Source organism: Siniperca chuatsi, linkage group LG4 (assembly GCF_020085105.1).
Source record: "Siniperca chuatsi isolate FFG_IHB_CAS linkage group LG4, ASM2008510v1, whole genome shotgun sequence".
Classification (NCBI taxonomy): domain Eukaryota; kingdom Metazoa; phylum Chordata; class Actinopteri; order Centrarchiformes; family Sinipercidae; genus Siniperca; species Siniperca chuatsi.
In genome coordinates this window covers 117501-141572 of record NC_058045.1, presented here as the reverse complement: position 1 = coordinate 141572, position 24072 = coordinate 117501, and the positions used below count along the sequence as shown (strand labels likewise).

At 42.9% G+C, this 24072-nt stretch overlaps 1 protein-coding gene across 4 annotated transcripts in view; it reads left to right on the top strand.

Annotated features, from left to right (window-relative positions):
- LOC122874251 (A-kinase anchor protein 13-like) overlaps positions 1-24072 on the top strand; it is a 153654-nt gene that overhangs the window by 118380 nt on the left and 11202 nt on the right. For 3 of the 4 annotated variants that reach the window (XM_044191852.1, XM_044191851.1, XM_044191849.1), the window contains 19 exons: positions 11332-11488; positions 13311-13378; positions 13811-13868; positions 16263-16437; positions 17644-17750; positions 17871-18017; positions 18120-18229; positions 18344-18487; positions 19505-19630; positions 19718-19835; positions 19953-20073; positions 21175-21305; positions 21409-21485; positions 21607-21673; positions 21842-21956; positions 23124-23206; positions 23293-23484; positions 23568-23723; positions 23927-23997. In XM_044191852.1, coding sequence (XP_044047787.1) covers positions 11332-11488; positions 13311-13378; positions 13811-13868; positions 16263-16437; positions 17644-17750; positions 17871-18017; positions 18120-18229; positions 18344-18487; positions 19505-19630; positions 19718-19835; positions 19953-20073; positions 21175-21305; positions 21409-21485; positions 21607-21673; positions 21842-21956; positions 23124-23206; positions 23293-23484; positions 23568-23723; positions 23927-23997 — 2223 coding nt within the window. The remainder of the gene's footprint in view (positions 1-11331; positions 11489-13310; positions 13379-13810; positions 13869-16262; positions 16438-17643; positions 17751-17870; positions 18018-18119; positions 18230-18343; positions 18488-19504; positions 19631-19717; positions 19836-19952; positions 20074-21174; positions 21306-21408; positions 21486-21606; positions 21674-21841; positions 21957-23123; positions 23207-23292; positions 23485-23567; positions 23724-23926; positions 23998-24072) is intronic. The other variant, XM_044191850.1, reaches the window with a different exon arrangement.

Genomic DNA, 24072 nt, shown 5'->3' with positions numbered 1-24072 from the left:
GATAAGAATGCATACAGATGAAGAGGGAGAGGAGGCGAGAGAAGAGTCTCCCGGCAGTCTAGGCAGCATAACTAAGGGATGGTTCAGGGCTCACCTGAATAGTTTGATCTAGCTTGATTGATAGATATAATTGGGTATCATCTGCCTAACAACAAACGTTTATGGAGTATTTCCTAATAATATTGCCTAAAGCATATATAAGCTGAATAGAATTGGTCCAAGCACAGAACCTTGTGGAACTCCGTGACTAACTTTGGTGTGCATGGAGGATTCATCGTTAACATGTACAAACTGAGAGCGATCTGATAGATAGGATTTAAACCAGCTTAGTGCGTTTTTTTAATGCCAATTAAATGTTCCAGTCTGTAATAGAATTTGATGGTCAGTGGTATCGAATGCCACTGACCATCAAGATCCATCTAAGATCTAACAAGACAAGTACAGAGACAAGTCCATTGTCTGATGCAATTAAAAGGTAATTTGTAATTTTCCAGTCTCTGTCTCTGTGCTATGATGCACTCTAAATCCTGACTAAAAAATCCTCAAATAAACTATTGTTATGTAGAAAGTCACACAACTGATTGGCAACTGCTTTCTCAAGGATCTTACAGACAAAGGGAAGGTTAAATATAGGTCTGTAGTTGGCTAAAACCCCTGGATCAAGCGTGGGCTTTTTAAGAAGCAGTTTCATTACAGCTACTTTAAAAGACTGGGGACATAGCCTGTTAATAAAGACAGGTTGATCATATCTAGTAAAGAAGTGCTAACTAAGAGTAAAACTTCTTTAAGCAGCAGAGTTGGAATGGGGTCTAAAAGACAGGTTGATGGCTTAGATGAATTAATCATTGAAGTTAGTTGAAGAAGGTTGATGGGAGAAAAGCAGTCAAAATATAAATATAAATATATCTGGTTTTACAGTTGTTTCTAAGGTTTCTGTCTTTAAGGATAAATTGTTGCTGGTTGAGGGCAGGATGTCATGAATTTTGTCTCTAATAATTAGAATTTTATCATTAAAGAAGCTCATGAATTCGTTACTACTGAGGGCTATAGGAATACATGGCTCAATGGACCTGTGAGACTCTGTCAGTCACGCTACAGTGCTGAAAAGAAACCTGGGGTTGTTCTTATGTTCCTCTGTTAATGATGAGTAATAAGCTGCTCTGGCATTACGGAGGGCCTTCCTATATGTTTTAAGACTGTCTTGCCAAACTAAACAAGATTCTTCCAGATTGGTGGAATGCCATTTCCTATCGCGATGTTTGCTTTAATTTGCAGGTTTGGATGTTATACCGTGGAGCTAACCTTCTATGTCTTTATTATCTTCTTTTTTAAAGGGGCGATAGAGTCGAGTGTCATTCACATTGAGCTTGCGAACATGTGTCCATTCACCAAAACCTGCTAGAATCTATCTGTTAGAAAATCTAAAAGCAACATCAAAAGCTGATCAGGTAATTTTAAAATAAGAAGCAAGTCGCTCAGTCAGAGTATGAGGGTGCATCTTGTTAAAACCGACGGGAAATCAGCAAATAAAAGTCTTGCATAAGATTTGGGTTCGAGGTACTTCAAGAATGAAGAGTTTGCCATCAATGAGGGAGACAACCAAATCTTCTTAAAATGTTTCATGACAAGGCATGTAAGCGCAGCAGGTCTAAAGTCACACATCTGGACGAGTTTAGTGAAGACCTCACTAATAGCCCTTTTCCATACACATCTGCTGGCTTGTCTCGACTCGGTTTGACTTGGCACATCAGCCCAGCACGACAGGGATTTGCATCTCCATTACAATAGGGCTACCTGCTTAAAGGTGTGTCTTGAGCGTGTGAACCACAGAGAGGGAGCGGTGGTCAAGCAAGCATTAGAGTAAATGAAGAGAGGGAGTGGCGTTAGCGAGAACAAAGCAGTGAATCAGAGAAATAAAATGTTATTTTCTGATTGTTGACGGCGGTTACATTCTAAAGCACAAATAAACATGGCCACACCTCCACACAACCCTGCAGGAAGGAGCTACATTGCCAGATTTTGTGTGACACAGCCCCGCCCTCGGTCAAACAGACATATAGACCTGTAGCCGATGAAGCATCTGACATCACCAGAACCCGCTTGGAGGCGGTCAGGCATGCTTTGTCACAACTCCGGAGATGGTCCATATCGGGCTCGGCACAGCTCAGCGCATTTATACAGGTAATGGAAACGCAAGTCAGTGGCAGCATTGTTTGACTCGCCATGGCTAAAAGTGCCAGTGGAAAAAACCTTTAAGCTAGTCAGCACAATAGTGCAAAGTGCACCCATAGATGGCATCAGGACCAGCAGCCTTCCTTATGTTCACTCTCCTAAATAGGGCTGTGAGACATTCCTGAGCTATTGCAATGTCATTTTGAGGTACAAGAGACCCTCTAAGCATGAAAAGATATTCAGAGAACACAGACCTTTCGAAGCGAAAATTAGTTGAAAGTGTTCAGCAAATCAGAATCATCCACCCCATTTACACTGAAGGAGTTTTTAGTCTCATTTGCACGTTGATTAATGGCTATCATTGTTTAAATCCCTTGCCAGACTGCTCCAAGATCGCATATATTGCATTTCTATCTTTTCCCTGTACTTCATTTTAGCCTTCCATATTTCATTACGCACATCTCTGGAGACCTGTCCCAACAGCTACGAGTGAGAGGGCGGAGTGAGATTGTCAACAGTTTGATGTCTGGGGTAGATATCCTCTCCCGCCCCACGACGGGGTTAGAGTACATCTTGTTGATGTAGAAGCACATGCCCCTTCCATGTTGCTTGTTGGTAATCGTCAGTGACGAAATGGTTTACGAGACCCACTTATTAACAGGTCCTCGTCCCGGTCTGATTCACTGAACCATGTTTAGGTAAAAGCAAGAAGACAGATTTCCTTCACAGTTAACATCCAGTCATGCTCTGTGGCATGTATAAAAATGCTGAGCCAGGCAGCAGTTGATTCTGATATTGTGTCAAGATGGCAAGAGGAAAAGATCTAAGTGACTTTGAAAGATGGTCAGTCAGAAAGACTGCTCAGCTGGCTTGTGTTTCCATAGTAACAGTGACTAAAATGACATCTGCATTTCGATGAGAAAGACATCAGTAAATAGGGTCAGAAATTGTGGTCAACAGTGCACCTTTGATGAGCGTGATGCTCTTGCATTAGTGCAAGAAGAGCAACTCTTCCTTAGGTGACTGAGAATGTCAATGCAGGACATGATCAGACTGTCAGTAAGAACAGTCTGTCGACAGTTACATAGAGGGTAATATTATAGTAGGGTTGCGGTGCAGAAACCCCTCATTAGGCAAGGAAAGGCAGTTTTATTTATAAAGCACTTTTCATACACAAAGGTAGATTCAAGGTGCTGTACAGAGAAGTTTAAGGTGTGGCATGATTCTAATCCAATACACATCTTTTTGTCAAATTCAGCGAATATCTCCTCACGGTACGCTAGCTGTCCATACAGTGTGTGCGCTGAAATAAACAAAGTGGCTCGGGAACCAGCCACACAACACTATTCCAGCCATGATTTGTGTGTCAGGTAATGTTAAATGACTTGCCCACGGACATTCAGCTTACTTTCTAGTTTGTCAAGATATGCTGTTGTTGTGATGTTAGCAGGAGATTTGTGAGTATCTCTGTCTGGAGCTGGTTTGCTGGCTCTGGGAAACCGTCGCGTCGTCTTTGGCTGTTAGCTTCGCAGCAGCAACTGTAGGGACAGTTTGCTAACCCACAACCTAGCTAACGTTAGTTACATTACTTACTGTGTCGTCGTTCGCTCTATATCATGGTATTTGTCATCGTATTGGATTGCTCCAGCATCTCATACCCCAGCTTTAAAGTTAAAACAACTCAATTCAAAGTTAAAACAACACAATTAAAAAGAGCAATATATAAGAGATAAATCTATATAGAAATAAAATTTAAAAATAAGATAAAAGAGTAGTATATTAGTATTGTCAGCACTGGTCTACAGATGTGGGAAAAAAAGTGATATGGTTAGATGAGTCATTCTTCACCATATTCTTTGGGCGAGTGCATGTGTGGCGTACACCAAGAGAACAGTACAGGCCTGAATGCTTGACCCCTACAGTGAGGGGATCCGGGGGCTCTGTTATGCTGTGCATTTTGCTGGCATGGTTTGGGTCCACTTGTTCCCTTAGAGGGAAGAGTCACTGCAAATCAATACAAAGTTGTTTGGGGTGATCACCTTTATCCTACAATGAAACATTTCTATCCTGATGGGAGTGGTCTCTTCCAGGATGATGATGCCTCCACCCATAGGGTACGAGGGGTCGCTAAATGGTTTGATGGTTCGCAGTCACCAGATCTCAACCCAATTGAACAATTACGGGAGATTGTGGACCGACGTGTTAGACAGCGCTCTCCACCACAATCATCAAAACACCAAATGAGGGAATATCTTTTGGAAGAAGGCGTCCGCTTACCATGGCAACGGCTGCGCATGTAGCTCCCTCAAACTTCACTGCATTTTTGTTTTGATTTGCTATTTTCTCGCCTTCATTACTGAAGCACCTATTACTTATGACAGTAATACACTCATCAACATTGGAAAAGGAAGTACAGAGATTGGAATAAGTGCAGTGGACCTTGAGACAATCACTGCTCACGGCATCTCCCGTCCTGACAACCAGACCACCCGGGCCGAATGTCACCACAAGCGGTGTGACCGAAACAGGAAGAGGGGAAAGAGAGGTGGCATAGGAGCTAAGCTAACCCAGGTCGGAGCTAAGGCTATTGCACTGCCCAGTCTACTCCTGTCTAATATCCAGTCGCAGGAAAATAAAATGGATGAGATAAGACTCAGACTAACTCAGCAATGGGATTTCAGAGACTGCTGTTCCGTCATCTTTACTTCACTGCATCACAACATGGATGACGCTATCTTACTTGACGGGCGGAGCTTGTTCCGTGCTGACAGAACACAAGACTCCGGTAAGATGAGAGGAGGCAGTCTCTGTGTTTACATCAATGATGCTTGGTGCTCAAATGCTGTTAAAGTGGATGGACATTGATCCCCAGATGTGGAATTTTTATTGTTAAGATGTCGACCTTATTTCCCAGAGAATTCACCAGTGTTTTTGTTGCTGCTGTTTACATTCCTCCAGATGCGAATTAAAAAAACACACACACAGGAACTGTATGAGATCATCAGTAGTCACATGACAAAACAACCGGATGGTGTTTTTATTTTAGCTGGTGATTTTAATCAAACAGACCTCAGAACTATTTTACCTAAAATTCCACCAGCATGTCCACATTCCCACAATGGGAACAAATACACTGTACCATGTGTATATGAACATTCCTTGCAGCTACAAAGCCCTCCCTCGCCCCTATTTAGGTCAATCAGACCATATTTCCCTGCCTCTCCTGCCTACTTACACCCAGCTGATAAAAAGGGTCAAACGATCAGTAAAACGGTTAAAGTGTGGACAGAAGAAGCTACAGCAGCTCTACAGGACTGTTTTAAGTGCACAGACTGGCTCATGTTCAGAGATGCTGCCACCCAGGAGAACCACATCAACCTTGGGGAATATACATCATCATACATCAGCAAATGTGTTGATGATGTGGTGATCACAAAGACAATAAAATCATTCCCCAACCAGAAAGCCTGGATGAATGGAGAGGTGAGGTCTCTACCAAAAAGATGCTTTTCTGTCAGGAGACAAGGAAGCTTACAGCACTGCCAGAGCGAGACTGAATGCTGGCATCAAGAAGGCAAAGCTGAGACATCAGGAGAGAGAGACCTCAACACCAACAACCTCAAAGATATGTGGCAGTTGATCCAGACCATCACAGGTTACAAAAGCAGAAGAGCCCCCATCATGTGTGAGGCCACGTTATCAGATGACCTAAACACATTTTATGCTCGTTTTGATCTGCCAAACAAAGAGTCTGCTTTAAAGTCTACTTCGCCTCCAAAAGAACAGCCACTGTCAGTATCCACAGCGGATGTGATAAGAACCCTGCTGAGAGTGAAAATGAGTAAAGCTACTGGGCCTGATAACATCCCTGGCCGTGTACTAAGATCATGTGCCCATCAGCTAGTTGATGTTATTACTGACATTTTTAACATACCACTGTCACAAGAGATTGTTCCCACCTGCTTCAAGACAGCCACCATCGTCCATGTACCTAAAAAGTCTGCAGTGCCTAGTCTAAATGACTACCGCCCTGTGGCTCTCACCCCCATTCTGATGAAGTGCTTTGAGAAACTGGTTCTCCAGCACATAACGAACAACATCCCAGCCAGCCTGGACCCTCACCAGTTTGCTTTGAGAACCAACAGATCCACAAAGGATGCCATCTCCACTGCCCTCCACTCAGTCTTCACACACCTTGAGAACAACAACAGCAGCTCAGCATTCAACACAATCTCCCCCATGAAACTGATTGGAAAACTTAGCACTCTGGGCTTGAGTACCACACTCTACAAGTGGATATTGGAATTCCTCACAAACAGACCCCAGACAATTCCAATTGGCGGTCACACCTCCTCTACTCTAGTGCTCAACACTGGTGCCCCCCAGGACTGTGTGCTCAGCCCCCTCCTGTTCTCGCTGTACACCCATGACTGCTACCCCCGACATGAAGAGAACTCTGAAGTTTGTGGATGACACCACCATCATCAGCCGCATTACAAACAACGATGAGAATTCATGTTGGGAGGAAATCAACAATCTTGCAGAGCAGTGCACAGAGAACAACCTACTGCTCAACGTCCGCAAAACCAAAGAGTTCATTGTTGATTTTAGGAAAAAGGAGGCAAAGACACACACCCCTGTCTACATCAGGGGAGCTGAGGTGGAGCAGGTGAATAGTTTTAGAATCCTGGGAATCAAACATCACAAATTAAATTAAATTAAATTAAATTTTATTTATTTATATTGCGCCAATTCATAACAGTTATCTCATTGCACTTTTCCTACAGAGCAGGTCTAGACCATACTCTATAGCATTTTAGTTTCTGTGGTTAATATCTTGAGCAAAACCTAGCTAACTTAGGGACATCACAACTAGCCACCACATTGATTTACATAACTAGCCATTAACTTTACATACACAGGTAGCCATAATTAACGTAGTCTACATTCTTTACTAGCCTTTATATACCTTGTGCCAGGTCTGCTCTGTGGACTGGATACGTAGACTGGATGCTTTCTGCTGAGATGCTGAAGCAGAGACGTCATGCTGTTGTGGTAGGCTAGTTCAGTTTTACAACAGACACTGTACAGAGTTTTCGTGGGCACTTTCTGTTGCCTTCTCTGGCCTTTCTCTTCTCTGCGCCCCTCGCTGTTTTCTCTCTTCCTCCTTTTTGTAATCCGCGCTGTCAAATCACATCAAAGACACTCTGAACTGTCTCTGAGCACACACAACGTAAGTGCGTTATGCGACAGTAATAATCATCCATGCGAAACACTGTATGTACTATAATTATATGGATTAAACGAAGCTTTGACGCAAGTAATTTGCATCAATGATTTTTAGTCATTGAGTTACTCGGGGACTCATTTCAGCTCTACTTTTGATTATTAGTTATTAGTATTCAGTCTGATGGGCAGAATTTAGGGTGAAAACTGATTACTGATAAACTGACCACTTGAAGAACTTGATTTATAATAATCCTTCAGAAATCTCTGTCACTCCATCAGCTGCAGGAGCTGAAAGTGGAGGAAAGGGTTCAATGAAAAGAAGAGACAAGCAGTTAAAAAGTTGCACAAGCCTTAAAATCACAATCCCCCCATAATTTTTACTCCACTCTTTAAAAAACGTATTAAAATGTGTATGTGGCATAGGAGAGCACCAGAGGCTGGATCTTACTGTGTCATTGTGTTCATTTGTCATTTCGTGTAACAGAGCATCAGTTCACTCCTAAATAATCACTGATTACTGGAAGTGACATTAGTCTTCACACCTACAATACATTCTATCATAACTCTGTGACCTTTCTATAGAAACCAAAACTAAGGCAAAAGTAAAGGTTTATTCACACCTCACCGTATTGACTCAAACAACCTAGTGAACAGAACTATAAATGTAAAGAGACCTTCATGTTAAAATGAGCGCAAATTCGAAATAGCTGCGACCACATACACACATGTTCATGCATTCACACACACACAACCTCACAAGAGTGTTTGACAAACGGTTCATGAGTTATGAAATGGGCCATGGCTAAATTGTAGGGGCAGGGCAAACCATCGCCAATGAAAAAGGAACTCTGCTTAATCTAATGATGCATCCCACAAGTGTCTACGACAAGCGGTTCATGAGTAATGAAAGGGGATGCGACAAAATGGTGTACTGTAAGTGTATGTCTGTCTATCTGTGTGTGTCTTTCTACAAAGTTTGGTCATGTTAAGTGAATCTGTTTAGAATCTGACCGACCGAGTGAGTGACAGAGCGACCAACTGACAGATTGATATTTGCCAGTGGGGGTGCTGTCTTGTCAAACAACATGTTCATGCTCTTGTTCTTACAGGCAGTGCCAGCATTACTAATGCCACAGCCATATGCACAGCACATATCATCATGCAATCATTGGGAATTAATGGCCCATTTGAGTTTCCTTTGAGTTCAAAAGTCTGAATTCAGATTAGTTTCATGTGAGTTGGTGCATTTCATTTATGCATCCCAAATACAACTGATCCCAGGTCCTTTATCAATATAATTTTACAAGAATATGACCCCTACCCAGCAAACTAATAATAGAACTGAAACTAAATAATAACTGAAGTGAAACTAAATATTCAAATAAATGAATGAGAGAAGAATATTTACTAAGTTAAATTATCCAAACCCACATTAAAAAGTCTCTAAAAAATAAAAAAAAATTTAATCTAAAGAGAAATGTTTCTAAACTATAATAATCCTACATTTAATGATGCCTCATGAAATATGAATGTTTGTCATCAGATACCAACGTACAGTTTGGGGTTTTTTTTGTAAAGATGACAAGAATTCAGCAAAACACTGCAAACACACAGTGAAAGAGGAACTTAGTGCTTGTGTGTGTGTGTGTGTGTGTGTGTGTGTGTGTGTGTGTGTGTGTGTGTGTACAGATGTTAGCTAGCTCACTTCCTGATTTGAAAGCAGACAGACGAGCAGCAGCAGCTTGTACACAATGACTGAATCAAAAAGAAGACAACATGATGCTCAGACAGAGAAAGAAATCCAGACAGACAGGATTCACACTATAGATTAGAAGCAGAGAGACAGACAGACAGACAGACAGGATTCACACTATGGATTAGAAGCAGAGAGACAGACGGACAGACAGGAAAGAGAAGGAGACTGGAGGACAGTTACAGCCATGCTGAGTAAGAGGTTCAATCGCTCTGTGAGGTGGAGAGGAGAACCCGTATCGGATGAGGTAAGACGAAGATGACGGTGTGTGTGTGAGTGGCTACAGTAGTGATGATGAGTGTGATTATGGTGAAATGTTTCCATCAGTGTTTTTAATGAAGTATGCAGAGGTTTGTTGCTCACAGTGAGAAAGAATACGTGTTTCAGGGGCCAACGACTTCAGCTCCTGCCATCTCATGTAAAAAGCAGCGCCCTGCCCACAATGATACACTGAGAGAGCTTAAAGAGAGGACTTCAGGACACCTGGAGCCTGTTTGATCACATTTACAACATGAGCTCACTTTCCTGAGCACTCACACGCGTCACTCATCACAACTCCATAGCTGTGATGCGAGAACCTCGTAGGACTCGTAAACCAAATCGTTCTACTGTTTACACCAGATCAGATGGCAGCAGCAGTCGTGTTGCTAATGGAAATATATGCTGTCTTATATGTAGGCCACTTTTCTCTTGTATTCTGTTGTGTTGTAGGCTATCTTTGAAAACATGCTGAGATTTCAAGCTGTTTATTATTGTAGTGAGATTATGCTGCTGTGCACTCTTAAATACAATGGAATTATTGTAACATCAAATTATTTCATAATGTAAGTCACTAAATTGTTATAACACAAAACTACTACAACGATCAATACATGTGTCATGAACTTTGTATTGTGTGTTGAGAATTGATGACTTAATCACTGGATTTCTGAGCTCATTTCTTTTTAAAAAGGGTTAAATGATTTAAATGTTGTTTTTACCCACCGTGGATGGCAGTATCGCTGTGTCCATCCACGGTGGGACACAGGATAACTACTGGGCAGGTTGCAGTGGTTATCAGAGATGTTCATGGTCCACAAAATCAGTATTGTGCATTTTTAACAAAATAGTTGTTAATTGTGTGGGTGGTCTTCAGAACCACCAGGACCTGTGAATGTCAATAACTCGAATAGTTTATGTGCTCAGTGCAGAACAGTTTGATCACAGACGTGGACCACTGAGCTTTCTCCCTCTGCTTCGCTTTTGATGTGTGATTGACAGACATGACCCTAACTAGCTAGTTAAAGATGACAGGACAGTGGCGTGCTGACCTCTGTGTAGACTTAAACAGAAGTGAAATGTCTCAGCAACGTATTCCCAGTGACAAAGTAAAGCTCTGTTGCAGCACATTTCAGTCAGGCTTCAGTACAAACTGGTAAACATGATTTAGTGGTTCCTTTGTTGCTAAACTCTGCAACAGGTGAGTTTTTTCTAAATAGTGAATGAGCAGTGCCACTATATTTGTTACTAAGACATATTTGACTGTTCCAGCTGTTCTAGCTGCAAAGTTAAATCTGCCTCTAAGACACACACAGTGAAATCCAGAGTTTGTTGTGTCAGTCATGGGCTTTTTGAATCGATGTGGTTTATTGATACTCAAAACCTCAAGTTTGGAAGACGGTCCCTTCAGAATAAAATGCCAGGCAAATGGGTGTGATTCATCCGTCTGCTGATGGGGCTTTTGTGTTTGATTATCCGACTGCGTAGAATTTTTGCCGATATACAGCTGAGGAAACTCGGTGGCTTACATGATGAGGGCGGATAATAACAGTTTTACCAGTAACTGTTTTGAGAGGGGGCTGACTGAACTATGTCTATGTCACTGTGAAGTCACTGTACCATGGTGACTGGACTTTTGGTGACGCTGTTTTTACATGTTGGCAGTATTACAGTTTATATGGTGAGATTTTGCCGTACAGTTTAGACCATGAGAGATAATATTTTGGGTGTATTAGGACATTGTGGGCAGTGTTGCAAATAACCGAGCAGGACTGCTTTGAGAGTTTGCAGGATTTGTGCATCGGTATGATAAAAAACACCTTTGTTGAGACAAAAACAGGTTATTTTATCTATAAACAATAGAATTTTGTGAATATATACTCAATAAATTGTCTGTGCCTTGCTTGTTTTGCTTCCAGGAGAAGGAGAGGAGAGGAGAGAGGGAACGAGAGAGTAAAGAGAGAGAAAAGAAGAGTGCAAACGGTCATCTCTTCCTCCCAGTCAGCCTGTCTCCTTCCGCGGCCTGTCAGCACTGCACCAAACTTGTGCACAATAAGGAAATGTTCCTCTGCAACAGTAAGACTCATTCACACCTCTCTTTCTTTTCTGCTTCCTTCCTTCTTGTTTTCTTCTCTTCTCTCTTTTCTGAGAGCCAGGCCAGCTTTCTTCTTCTCTTCTGTCTCATCTTAACTTTCCCACTCTCTCCTTCCTCTTTTTATTTCTCCTTCTCCTCTGTGGCCTCCTCTTCCTCTTGTAATCACTTTGATGTGTTAACTCTTTGTTTCTCACAGTAGGAATCTTATTAAGTTCACAGGGTTTGTAAAAAGAACACATTCATTTCCAAACGAGTAGAAAGACAGCAGAACCTGAGTCTACCTGTAGGAAAATGTGTTACTACTAATAATTAATATGATAATAATAATAATCAATAATAAACATCTGTCCAAGTCAGTCTCCATATGCTTTGTGGTCATTGTCACTAATGAATGATTTTAGTCCTTCGTGCAGTCTTCAGTCATCACCATCAACTGTTTGTCCTCTCCTCTCGGTGCTCAGCTGAAGTTATCACACAAAGATAATCATTTTCTCCAAATGAAGTTTGTCATTCATCAGCACGAAGAGAACTTGATATTAGATCAGTCCGTTGATCACAAATAAAAAAGATGAATTCTTCGATTTCACAATGCGTGTCACGTGTAGTGTAATGTGGTGTAATAGTGTTATTTTCTTATTACTTCAGTAGAACCATCTTTAGAAGAAAACTCAGGTTAAGCAGTCATTATGATTGACCTGGAGTTATGTGGATTTTTAATTTCATTAAAAATGGCTGAATGTTTTCAGTGACAGCAAATTCCTGAAGTAAGTTGTTGGACTGAGTAGAACGCACCTGCTCCCTCCCTCTGTCTGCGTCTGTAATTTGTGTGTGACGTGACTCTTTAAAAACACCTCACAGATATATAGTTTGATGTTTAAAAAGCCTCAGTCGTCTCCTCCAACAGCTGCTCGCTGTAGTTTTTATCAAACCAACAGGAGGAACCTGTGCATCTGTTGGGGACTATTTCCAGCGGCGGATGAATCCACATGTGGTGCTGTAGTGAGTGTTTGGGGCAGCAGGACGGTGTGTGTGTGGGGCTGAGTCAGAATAAACTCCAGTGTGTGTGTTCATGGTGATGAAGGAACATGTCAGCCAGTGCAGCAGTGATGTGTTTTAATAACCACAGTGGAGCTCTGTGGCTCAGAGGAAGGAGAGCCATCAGGCTGTGATTCGCACACACAATTTATTATTATTATTTATTATTGATCCGTTTAAGTTATTCTTCTTTATAGACCTTCGTGTTTTTGACAGCCACACATTTGGAGAGTTTCAGATGAGGGACTTCAGCTTGAGTTTAGTTGTATAGAGCAGAGCTCCGTGTCTAATTTGGCTGCACATCACTGATGTAGGATACATGTGAACTGTTAGTGCTCAGTATCAGAACAATCACTGGTAACTTCCTGAAGCTTCCGAACACACTGTGAGAATGTAGATGTGAAGCGTTGAACTAACAGGAAGCTGGAGGTTTGAAGAGGCAGACAAACATACTGTCACTGTGTGGCCGACTTAGTACTTCTGTTGTAAGAGTGTGTTGGTGTGTGTGGATGAGGAGGGGCCTGCTGCTAACTTCTGTGTGTGTGTGTGTGTGTGTGTGTGTGTGTGTGTGTCATTGTCATAGAGACTAGAGCTGTGTTAGTGTGGAGGAACACTGTGCAAGATGTGTATGTGCAGGAAATGAAGGATGAGGTCATTGTGTGTGTGTGTGTGTGAGACGGTGTGTAATGCGTATTACTTGAGAATACTCTTAACACTGGAGATGAACACATGGAAATGCTTGTTTCTAACGCTCATCATGTGTTGCAGACTGTGGAGTCCATGTCCATAAGTGCTGCAGAGAGAGTCTGCCTGTCTGTACGAAGAGCAGAGCCAAGGTAGGTCTGATGCACACCGCTGGCTTCAGTTTGACAGTGGGATAAAGAACAACATACAGAACTTAAAGATGCCATCAGCAGCCTAAACACTCCATTCATTTATTTGTATATATTATCATATCATATTATATCATATATTATAACTTAGAGGGACTCAAATAAATATTAGTAGCAGCAGGAATCATGACTTTTGAATGTGTGAGGACATAAAATCCAGATGAAAATCAGTTTAAATCAGTCTGCTGTCCCTTAGGCACAACACAGCACATCTTACGCTGGTACCTTTTACTCAGAGTCCCGTACCCCTTCGTGCTACAGCCGATCAGCATGAGTCGTAGAAGCTCAGCTCGCAGTGTGTTCTGTCAAAGACCAAAAGTAACATGTCCAGTACTTTGACTTTTACCTTTCACCTAACGATGTGTTTGTTTGCAGCAGCAGTCTCTGGTGCCAGAAGCTGTTCCTGGGTCAGCTGTTAACATGAGGAGTAAATGTAAGAACACATACAAACTAGCAAAGCCATGTTGAAAAAGGTCCTCACCATCAGAACTTCTTTGTTGTTGTTTTCAGTTGAACCCGTCACACAATAGGCCCTTTATTCCATTCCCTAATAATCCGTCTGATTCTGCTGCTGGAGGTGTTCAGCTGGAAGCAGTGTGTTACATGTAGGAGGAGTACGTGATTGGATGGTGACATGTTGTCTCTTTGATCTTAAACTCAATTCAATTCAATTCAATTTTATTTCTATAGCGCCAGTTCATAACAGAAGTTATCTCACTGCGCTTTTCCCATAGAGCAGGTCTAGACCGAACTCTTTATAATATTTACAGAGACCCAACAAATCCCACCATGAGCAAGCACTTGGCGACAGGGGAAGGAAATAGAAATGGAAAACTACATAATATACACATGAATCAGAGGCAAGAGGCTCAGAGGAATGAATGAATGAAGAAAGGATACAAACTCAAGTAGCTTTTTCTAACATGAAATGCATGAATTTATAAGGTTAGCTACCCTAACCCTGGCCTAAGCAGTGTGTGTCAAATGATACCAGCAGAACATAATTAAAAGATGAATGAACTGGAAACATGAAAACTGAAAACAAATTCAATCCATATACATTTACTAGTAAAGTCAGTTCCCACTCTAAAGAAGAAGCCTTTCCCTTCAGTTTAGTGTAAGAGCGCACTTCATACATTTGTTTGTTACTCAGACAGATCATTTATCTTCCAAACACTTTTAGTCTGTCATTTGCTTTATTTAGTTTGTTCATCTTCTTCTCTGAATAACTGACTCAACACACAGTGACACCTGGGATGCACTAACCATCAAAGATTTAGGACATTTTGTATACAGTAAGTGTAAGGGTGCACTTTTCTTTTAACATTGTCGATACGTGAACGCAGTGACTCTGTCACCAAACAGCAGATCAAGCAGTAAATAAGGGACAGAAATACAGACTCATTAAAACCACATGACTCTGTCATGTGGCCAACCAAAAATATATACCAGCCAATGTAGAAGTGTGTTCATGCTGGACACAGAAATGTGGTTACACACCACTAACAGTAAGGAAGGGAAATTAACTGAAAGTCATTAGTCATTCTTTTTTCTCCTTCAACATACTGTACACCTATTCATTAGTAACAATATTTTTATCCTCAGTTATTTTACACTTTTTAGATGTTTGTAATAATGTGGCTTTATATTTGTTGCTGAATTGCAGTTTATTTTCTGTCTACGTTAAGGACGGTACAAGGTTGGTTGGTTTCTTCAAACCGTGTTGGTCCTGTTGGATATAATGAGCAGTTCAGCCTGTAGTTGCTGCTAATGGCACTAAGACTTCGTTGAATGGTTTAGTCCATTAGTTGTACTCACCAAAGTCATTGCTGAGATCTTCGAACACGGTGACATCGCTACAATAAATTCAATTCAATTTTATTTATATAACACCAATTCACAACAGAAGTTATCTCATTGCACTTTTCCTATAGAGCAGGTCTAGACTGTACTCTTTATAATATTATTTACAGAGACCCAACAAATTCCACCATGAGCAAGCACTTGGCAAGAGTGGCAAGGAAAAACTTCCTTTAAGAGGCAGAAACCTTGGACAGAACCAGACTCAATGGTGGGCGGCCATCCGCCGCTGCCGTGTTAGGTTACAATAAAGTCTGACGGGTCAGGAAACGCGAGCAGTCAGACCACCAGACAGGTTGGAAAGAAGATTATCTGAACCAAACTGAAAGGGACGCTCCTGAAATGTGGCTAATAATCCCTCATTACACAGTACGACGTACAGAGGGTCAAAGTTGAAGCTGGAACTCAGTCTGTAAACTGTGACGGATGTTACAGAAATAACTATGGTGCCCTTCGGCTTTCGTCCTTTCTAAGATAGGCTACCTCTCTCTCGGAGCATCAGCGCTAAATCAAATGAATGATTCCTAATTGATATGTTATTCGATAGCCTAATTTTTTTTTACAAGTAGTATTCATACTGGTTTAAATAAACAATTTGATAGTATTTCCCATCTTTTCTGAGCAAGAGTTTTTAAAGTCCTGTCCCAAATATAGGCAGGTTGAGTTCAGTGACGGAAACAAATAAAAGCCTGGGCTATTCCTTGACATTTTACGGTAGATAGCTTCCAACATGACAAACTGTAAATAATCCTTGAAACCAAGTGCAGTGACAAAAAGTCTCCATTTACAATGAGAGGGGAAGGGAACTACTCTTCACTCGAAGCTGTAATTAGAAATGAGCCACAGTATTCTGATGATAAAGACATCTCAGTGAGAGTGCCTGATCATAAATCTGTATTTATATCTTAATAATCTAGTCTACTGCTGGCATAGTACGTCCTAAATGTACTTTAATGTTTATATCTAGCTACATCTTCAGCATCATCTGTATCATCCACATCCTCCTCATCGTCACGGGAACGCTGGTCCACGGTAACCACCCCTGACGACCTGCTTCCTGTGGTGTTTCCACGGAGACACCCCAGCATCTTCAACTCACACAGCAACCTGGCCAAGAGCATCTCCACCAGCAACATAGCAGGGTGAGGAACACCCAGATAACACACATCTGTTGGGGTGTCGCTGTGTATATTTGTGCAGCAGCGGTGAGGCTGAGTGGTCAGCCTCGGCCTGTGTCTTTGATACACACATGTTGAGCTGATCAACATAACATCAGTATCTCTTTATGCAAATGCATTGGGCCAATGTTAGCCTTTCCTGATGAGCTGTTTAGTTGTGCTATCCACAGCACATATCACTGATTTATCATTTATATGAGCAACATGCAAGTGGAAACATGATCATTCATTAGGAGTGGTGTTTGTGTCCACCTGATGAATGTAGCTCTGTTTTTGGGCTCCACCAACCCCTGAGAAGAATATCTGCTGTTCAGTGCTGGGGACGTGTACAGAGTCATCTATCAGAGCTCGGTGCCTAAGACCGTTGTACGGCGTGTACACACCGGCGTGTACACATGGTGGGGGTGTACACACCGGCGTGTACACACCGGCGTGTACACACCGGCGTGTACACACCGGCGTGTACACATGGTGGGGGTGTACACATGGTGGGGGTGTACACACCGGCGTGTACACACCGGCGTGTACACATGGTGGTGGTGTACACACCGGCGTGTACACACCGGCGTGTACACATGGTGGGGTGTACACACCGGCGTGTACACACCGGCGTGTACACACCGGCGTGTACACATGGTGGGGGTGTACACACCGGCGTGTACACACGCCGTATGCCCCCAGCCAAATCTAAACTATGAGCTAAAACAGACCAAAAGGCCAAAAAGCTCTGTGGGCTACAGGGTGTGGTTTTAATCCTCCAGTCCCTATTTTATTACACAAAGTAATTTTATTTAATGTTAGTATCAAAAATATTGATTAATGCAGGTTTAGATATTAATGAATGGTTAATTTCACTGTAAAATGTCCCGCTCACAATAAACACATACAAATCAAAAACTAAAATGTTTCTCTTATTTATGTGTGTAGATATGTTGCCAGGGGAATTATATAGTGTTGGAAATGCATATCAAACTGTCCTCTGCCCTCCTGTTGACATTCACCTTGTTATCACTACTAAAAATTAATCTGCAGTAAGTGGTATGTTTTCCTGCTATGGCTTTGTTTTTCCTCCCTCTCAGCGTGGAGCAGCCTGTACATGTGCTGTGGAACGAAAGGTTGCTGCTGTTACTTGTAAAAACTCAGTCCTGTTCATGGTTTTGTTCCTTGTAGGTTAGATGAAGTTCCACTGAAAGGCCTGAAGTTTCTGTCCCAGTCCACTGACTCTCTTCATCAGGGGAGCAAAGTCAATGCCTCGACAGAGTCGCTCACCGATGAAGGTAGCATCAACAAACACACAAACTGAAAACACGTGTGTTTGATCAACAGAGAGTTGTTTCTGATGTTGAAGCACACTCATGTGCCCTTCTTATTGTGTGTGTGTGTGTGTGTGTGTGAAGGTACTGAGATGATGGACAGTCAGCTGATGGGAGAATTTGAGTGCGACATTAAAGATTTGGAAGCTGATTCTTGGAGCGGCACGGTGGATAAGAAGTTCTTGAAAACGCTGAAGAAAGACGAAATCAAGAAACAAGACGTCATCTACGGTAAAATATGTTGTAACTCATTCTGGAAGGAAGATCGCCTTTAGGTGTAAATGCTCCTGTCGTGTCCATATATGTGGAGACAAGAGTCCTTTCTCTCCGCAGAGCTGTACCAGACAGAGTTCCACCATGTGAGAACCCTGAAGATCATGTCTGAAGTGTTCTACAAAGGCCTTCAGAATGAGCTGCAGCTCGACACTCACACTCTGGACAAGGTGGTGAATGTGATGAGAAACAGTTTTACCTGTGGACACATATACATGCAATATTAATATTAAGAAGAAAAATAATCACACACTAAAGGCGAGTCTATTGATCATTCTCTTTAGATTTTCCCTGTTTTGGACGACCTGCTGGACACGCACACACATTTCCTCACCCTGCTCCTGGATAGAAAGAGAGCTTCCTCTGCTGAGGGACAAAACAACAACAGCTTCCTCATCTGCAGCATCGGGGACGTCCTGGTCAACCAGGTGAGCACGAAGAAGAAGAAAAGTGGCTGCAGGGATGCAAACACCAGCTGTCTTTGATATTGAGACTTATTATTGAGTGATGAATTCAGACATTAAGGTTTTAAGGACTTTTGAGATTGTTGGACTGCCAGATTGATCAGAAGGTCGGGAGACAGTCTCTGTTGCGTACTCTGCCGGGAATTGTGCCTGCATTATTTTTACAACATGGTGTTCTTCTTGACCAAAAAGATCAATACTCAGTCAATACTTTTCATAGTAGTGAAAGTCCGCGCTGAGCAGGGGGGAGCAGCTGAAAAACAGCAACAGGCCTACCTCGCCCACACTAAAGGTCTAAAGCCTAGACTACATGTTGGGCTGACTGACACACAGGACGCCGAAGTGCCGGCGAAGTGCCGCGATGCGTCGCCAAGCGCTGCCCGCTTCCTTTCGGCGGCCATGTTAACGCGGCGCGCCGCAGACGGCTCGCGCTCAGCAGCGATACTTTCAGCGTCTGCTCTTTGTTTTCCACGTGCTGCGAGCAAATCCTGCAAGAAAACACACTGATAATCTATTAGAAACCATAAAAATTGATATTATATATGATATAAGTGATCTGATTCTGAGAGATGATCGCTGCTCTCCTGGAGTGATTTTCCCCCCACATGAAGAAATATCTGCCCATCCACTATATTTATTACAAATAGTATCAGTGCTGTTTGTGATTGTGTTTTTTAAATTACGTACTTATTCCACATATTCCGCAGAAACACATGCAAAGCTCTAAGTTGTAAATTCCTGAGGTCCTTAGAAAGATCAGCTCGTTATTGGGACTGGAGAAGAGCCGAGGAGCAGGATGGCTTGTTGCCCGGAGAAGTGCGCCTCTGCTGAACAGCCAGGCTGCTGTGTGTCCCCGGCGTACAGTTCCTCCTGAGGGTGGCACCACAGGAAAGCTCAGGGGGTTTATTCTCTGCGGACTCGACCCAACAAACTGAATTTCATTTTGCCTTCCTCTTGTTTGAATGTTGTTTTTAAATTCAGTTTTCAGGCTGCAGTGCTGATCGTATGAAGAAGGTTTATGGGAAGTTCTGCAGTCGGCACAATGAAGCGGTCAGTCTCTACAAAGACCTGCATGCCAAAGATAAACGCTTCCAGGCCTTCACCAAGGTCAGCACTCATGTCACACCAGCTCCTTTCCATATAGACAACATATTGGGGAACGTTTGTTCTGAAATGGCTGTTGTGTTTGTGCAGAGGATAATGAGCAGCAGCATTGTGCGGAGGCTCAGTATTCCAGAGTGCATTTTGTTGGTCACTCAGAGGATCACCAAATATCCTGTTCTGATCCAGAGGATTCTCCAGCACACTAAAGGTAAGGATGAAGACGCGTCCTGGGACGAGCCCCTGAAAGGCTCCACAGTCACAAACAAGTAAATCAATCTTGTGCACATAGAATCAGTGTAAAAACAGTAACCCTCTCTGCTCACAGACTCGGAGGAAGACCACAGCTGTGTTTGTGAAGCGCTGCGCCGTGTGAAGGAGCTGATCTCGGCCGTGGACAGTAAAGTCAACGAGCAGGAGAAGAAACAGAGACTGAGGGAGGTCTACAGGTACGCCAGTCTGACTCCAAACCACATACTGGGCCAAACTCAGTCACAACTTGAATGTAGACGTATCAGCTCCTAGGTCAGCAGATGGGAAGGGTTTAGCTCATCAGGCAGTTCAGACTGTTACAGTAAAATATACAGAAGGGACTAAATACAGTTTTCTCCCAACAAAATGACTTCCCTCTCAGTTTGTTGTTTGAAGTTGAAAAGCCCACCTATTTGTCACAGAGATAGTCTAAAATAAAATCATCAAAGCTAGGGCTGCATGATTAATCGAAATATTATCCGAATCGCAGGAGCTGCAGTTGTTTTGCAAAAGGTCCAATGTGTGCCGAACCGCATTATAATGAAGCGCCGTGGTGCTGCAGAGACGCCTCGGCCTACGAGTCTCGTTCTCCACATGATGACTGCATGTTTGTTTGGTACAGACCTCAACAAATGTCACATCATCATGTTTTGAATAGCTTTTTCAGTGAAAATGAAAATTCCCACCAATCGTGAATCATATCACAATCGTAACATCTGTCAGAATAATTGCCATATCGTGCCGCCCTAATCAAAGCTGAGCTTCAAATGTCATTCTGAAAACAGTCTCACTGCAAAGTGCTGTCGTAGCTGATGAAGATCGTGTGATATGCTCGAAAGCTCCAGAACAGCTACTAAATACACCTGGAACTGTAACAAATCCACCGTGTGATTTGATTTTGAGGTCAAAAGTCAGCTGCTGCATATTTCTAAAATAAGGTTTTCCAACATTTACACGACCTTTACACTTAACACGTGTCGTGTGTTGGAGTAATTCAGTGTCGTGTCAAAGTGTCAGTGCCAGTCAGTCAAAGAGAAGAATAAGAATGAGAATACACACTGAGCTGCCTCCTAGCAGCACAATACTGGATAGAATCAAACATGGCGCCCCAGTTTCTCCTCTGAGGATGTGGACAGTCGTTTTTCTCAGTTGTGTCACATTGCACGAATCTTATTAAGTTACAAAAAGAACAGCAGCTCCCAGAGTTTCCTCATTCTCAGTGCGCTTCTCTGTGAGTCAGTGTGGACAAGATCAGGGACTGGAAGGTAAACATGGAGTCTGTTTTCTGTGGTCTCCAGCCGCACTGACAGTAAGTCTATCATGAGGATGAAGAGCGGCCAGATGTTTGCCAAAGAGGACCTGATCAGAGGGAGGAAGCTGCTGCATGACGGAGCGCTGCAGCTGAAAACCTCTGCTGGACGACTCAAAGGTTCGAGATGTTTCCGGTCTTTTTCATCTTTACACATGTGCATTCATTGTTGTGTTCTGCAGAGAGAAAATGAAACTCAGATCTTTGTTTCTTCATGTTGCAGATGTCCACGCCATGCTCCTGTCTGACGTGCTGGTCTTTCTTCAGGAAAAAGACCAGAAATATGTCTTTGCCTCATTGGTGAGTAGCACATTGCAAAACTGGATTTGTTTTTTGTTTCATTTAAATATACGGCGAATGCTCAGTCCATCCATCTATATTCTCACGAGACTCGGTTTGATTCGGAACTGTTTGTCCTCAGGACCAGCGCTCTACAGTCGTCTCTTTACAGAGTCTGATTGTCCGAGAAGTGGCCAACGAGGAGCGAGGTCAGTCTTCTTCCTTCCTGTCCTTCGTTGCATTTGATTTGATTTTCTTCCTATACACAACATTACATCCATTTCTTCAACTTGAAACCACTCAGTAATTGTTCAGTACCGAAGGGAAGCAGCGAATTGGGTAAATGAAGACACTGATTCAGGCTTTGTCTCCTGCAGGTCTCTTTCTGATCACAGCCGGTATAGAGAGGCCAGAGATGGTGGAGGTGTTGGCCAGCAGTAAGGACGAGCGCAACACATGGAGGGCCATTATACAGGACGCCATGCACTGCATGTGAGGACACACACACACACACAATCTTCTCTTTCTTTTGTAACAAACTACATCAGAGTTCTTTTAGTAGAGGAGCACTGTTCCATCACAGTTAACGGACTGTACTTATATAGTCTTAGTTAGTCTTTCTGACTACTCACAGCTTCAACTACATATCGCTTTCACCCCATTCACACACTGATGGCAGAACTGCTCGTCAAAGTAACTGATCACTCGCACATGGAGGCCCTCGGGAGCCGTACCTCGCCCGAGGGCACTTCGCCACGTGGGCCGGGGGGAGCCGGGATCGAACCGCCTTCCGATTGGTGGACGACCCGCTCTACCACTAAGCCACAGTCGCTTAGGCTAAAAGGTTTTGTACCAGGAAGTCGGATGTTTCTAGCTGCGGGTGGGTCTTATGTAGTTTAAGTTTTTCTTTCTGCCTGTGGGCCTTCCCAGTTATTTCCCATCAGTCAATTCAATATTATTCCAACTCGTGTTTTAAAGGCGCAATCAGTGGAATGTAATGGAAGCAAAAGGCTCGTCCCACCACCCAGATTAGCAGGACCTGGGTACAGAGACCAACAAGAACACAGATTAATCCAAGTTTGTTTTTCCAATATGATCAGTTCATCTATAACCCTTTAGTTACATGTGTGAATATATATACTGTCATTTATATGGGGAAAAGAAATGTTGGGATCGAGCCTTTGAAGAAAAACTCAAAAACTTGATTCAAGACTATGAAAGGTAATTCACTTCAACAATTCAATTCAGTTTTATTTATACAGCGCTAATTCATAACAGAAGTCATCTCAGTGCACTTTTCCTACAGCGCAGGTCTCGACCGAACTCTTTATAGTATTATTTACATAATATCAACACAGCTTTACAGTCAGGGCAAGCAACATTAGGTTTCCAATCACATTGACAGACTTGACTGTAGCGTTTCTGCAGCCACAGATCTAATCAATGAGTCAATGAAGGGAGTGAGGAAGATCTTTGGCCAAAACTCCAAAAAGCAAAGTGGACAGAAAGCTTCACAGTCCTGTGAACTCTTCACACATTCTCCAACAGACACTCAGCGCTTCTTTGAAAGTCACAGTTCAAGACATGTTTTTCAGAGGTCCTACATGTGTTTGGGTGCAGAATAAAACTTGTTGTGGGGGTGTGTTTGTGTGTTGACAGGGAGAAAGACGAGGACGAGGGAGTTCCCAGCGAGACAGAAGAGGACAGGCGGCAGCAGGAGAACAGAGCAAAGGAGATCCGAGGTGGCCGCCCACAGACACTATTATATTGTATTCTGTTCTGTTGGACAATTGATGTCCTTCATACATTCATTTGTGTTTTATTCCAGAGCTTCTACGAAGGAAGGACGAGCAGATCATCTCTTTACTGGAGGAGAAGGTCCACATCTTCAGAGACCTGGGCGATTGTAATCCCACCCCTGATGATACAAGTCCTCCAGTCAGGGAGCGGATGTTATTCAGGGCCACACCTGATGATGTCACAAAGGGGGAGCCAATTATAAAGGATGCCCTGAGCAAAGGTTAGCAGCGACCTGAGGTTATATTATATTGTGTGTGTGTGTGTACCGCAGATGAAATGTTCATATTTTCCACCTCTCTCTAGTGGAGACCCTACATGCTTTAGTCAGCAGTGGTGTTGGTGGAGCCGGCTGCAGTGTCCCAGTTGGCCCGACAGGGGGCAGCGTGGGACCGGTCTGTCTGCCCAGGAGAGCTGAGACGTTCGGAGGCTTCGACAGTCATCAGATGAACAGTAGCAAGAGTAAGACACTTGTAAACACTTATTAAACACACATTTAGAAAACTAAAAGTGTCTGTTGGTCAGCAGTAACGTAAGTGTCATTGCATTTTGGTGCTCCACCTGACAGCAGGTGTATTCCGGTCAGTTCGCTGGTGTACCTGTTTATCTCTACAACAGCAGCTTTGACTCAATCCTTCCACCCCGCTTTTCTTCTCTGACCTCAGATGGAGAGAAGGAAGAGGGGGATGAATCACTGGACCTCCGCAGGACTGAGTCAGACAGCGTGTTGAAGAAGGTGTGTGTGTGTGTGTGTGTGTGTTGTCTATCTATGTGTTTACACAATGCATTAATTATGATTGCATCTCAGCGT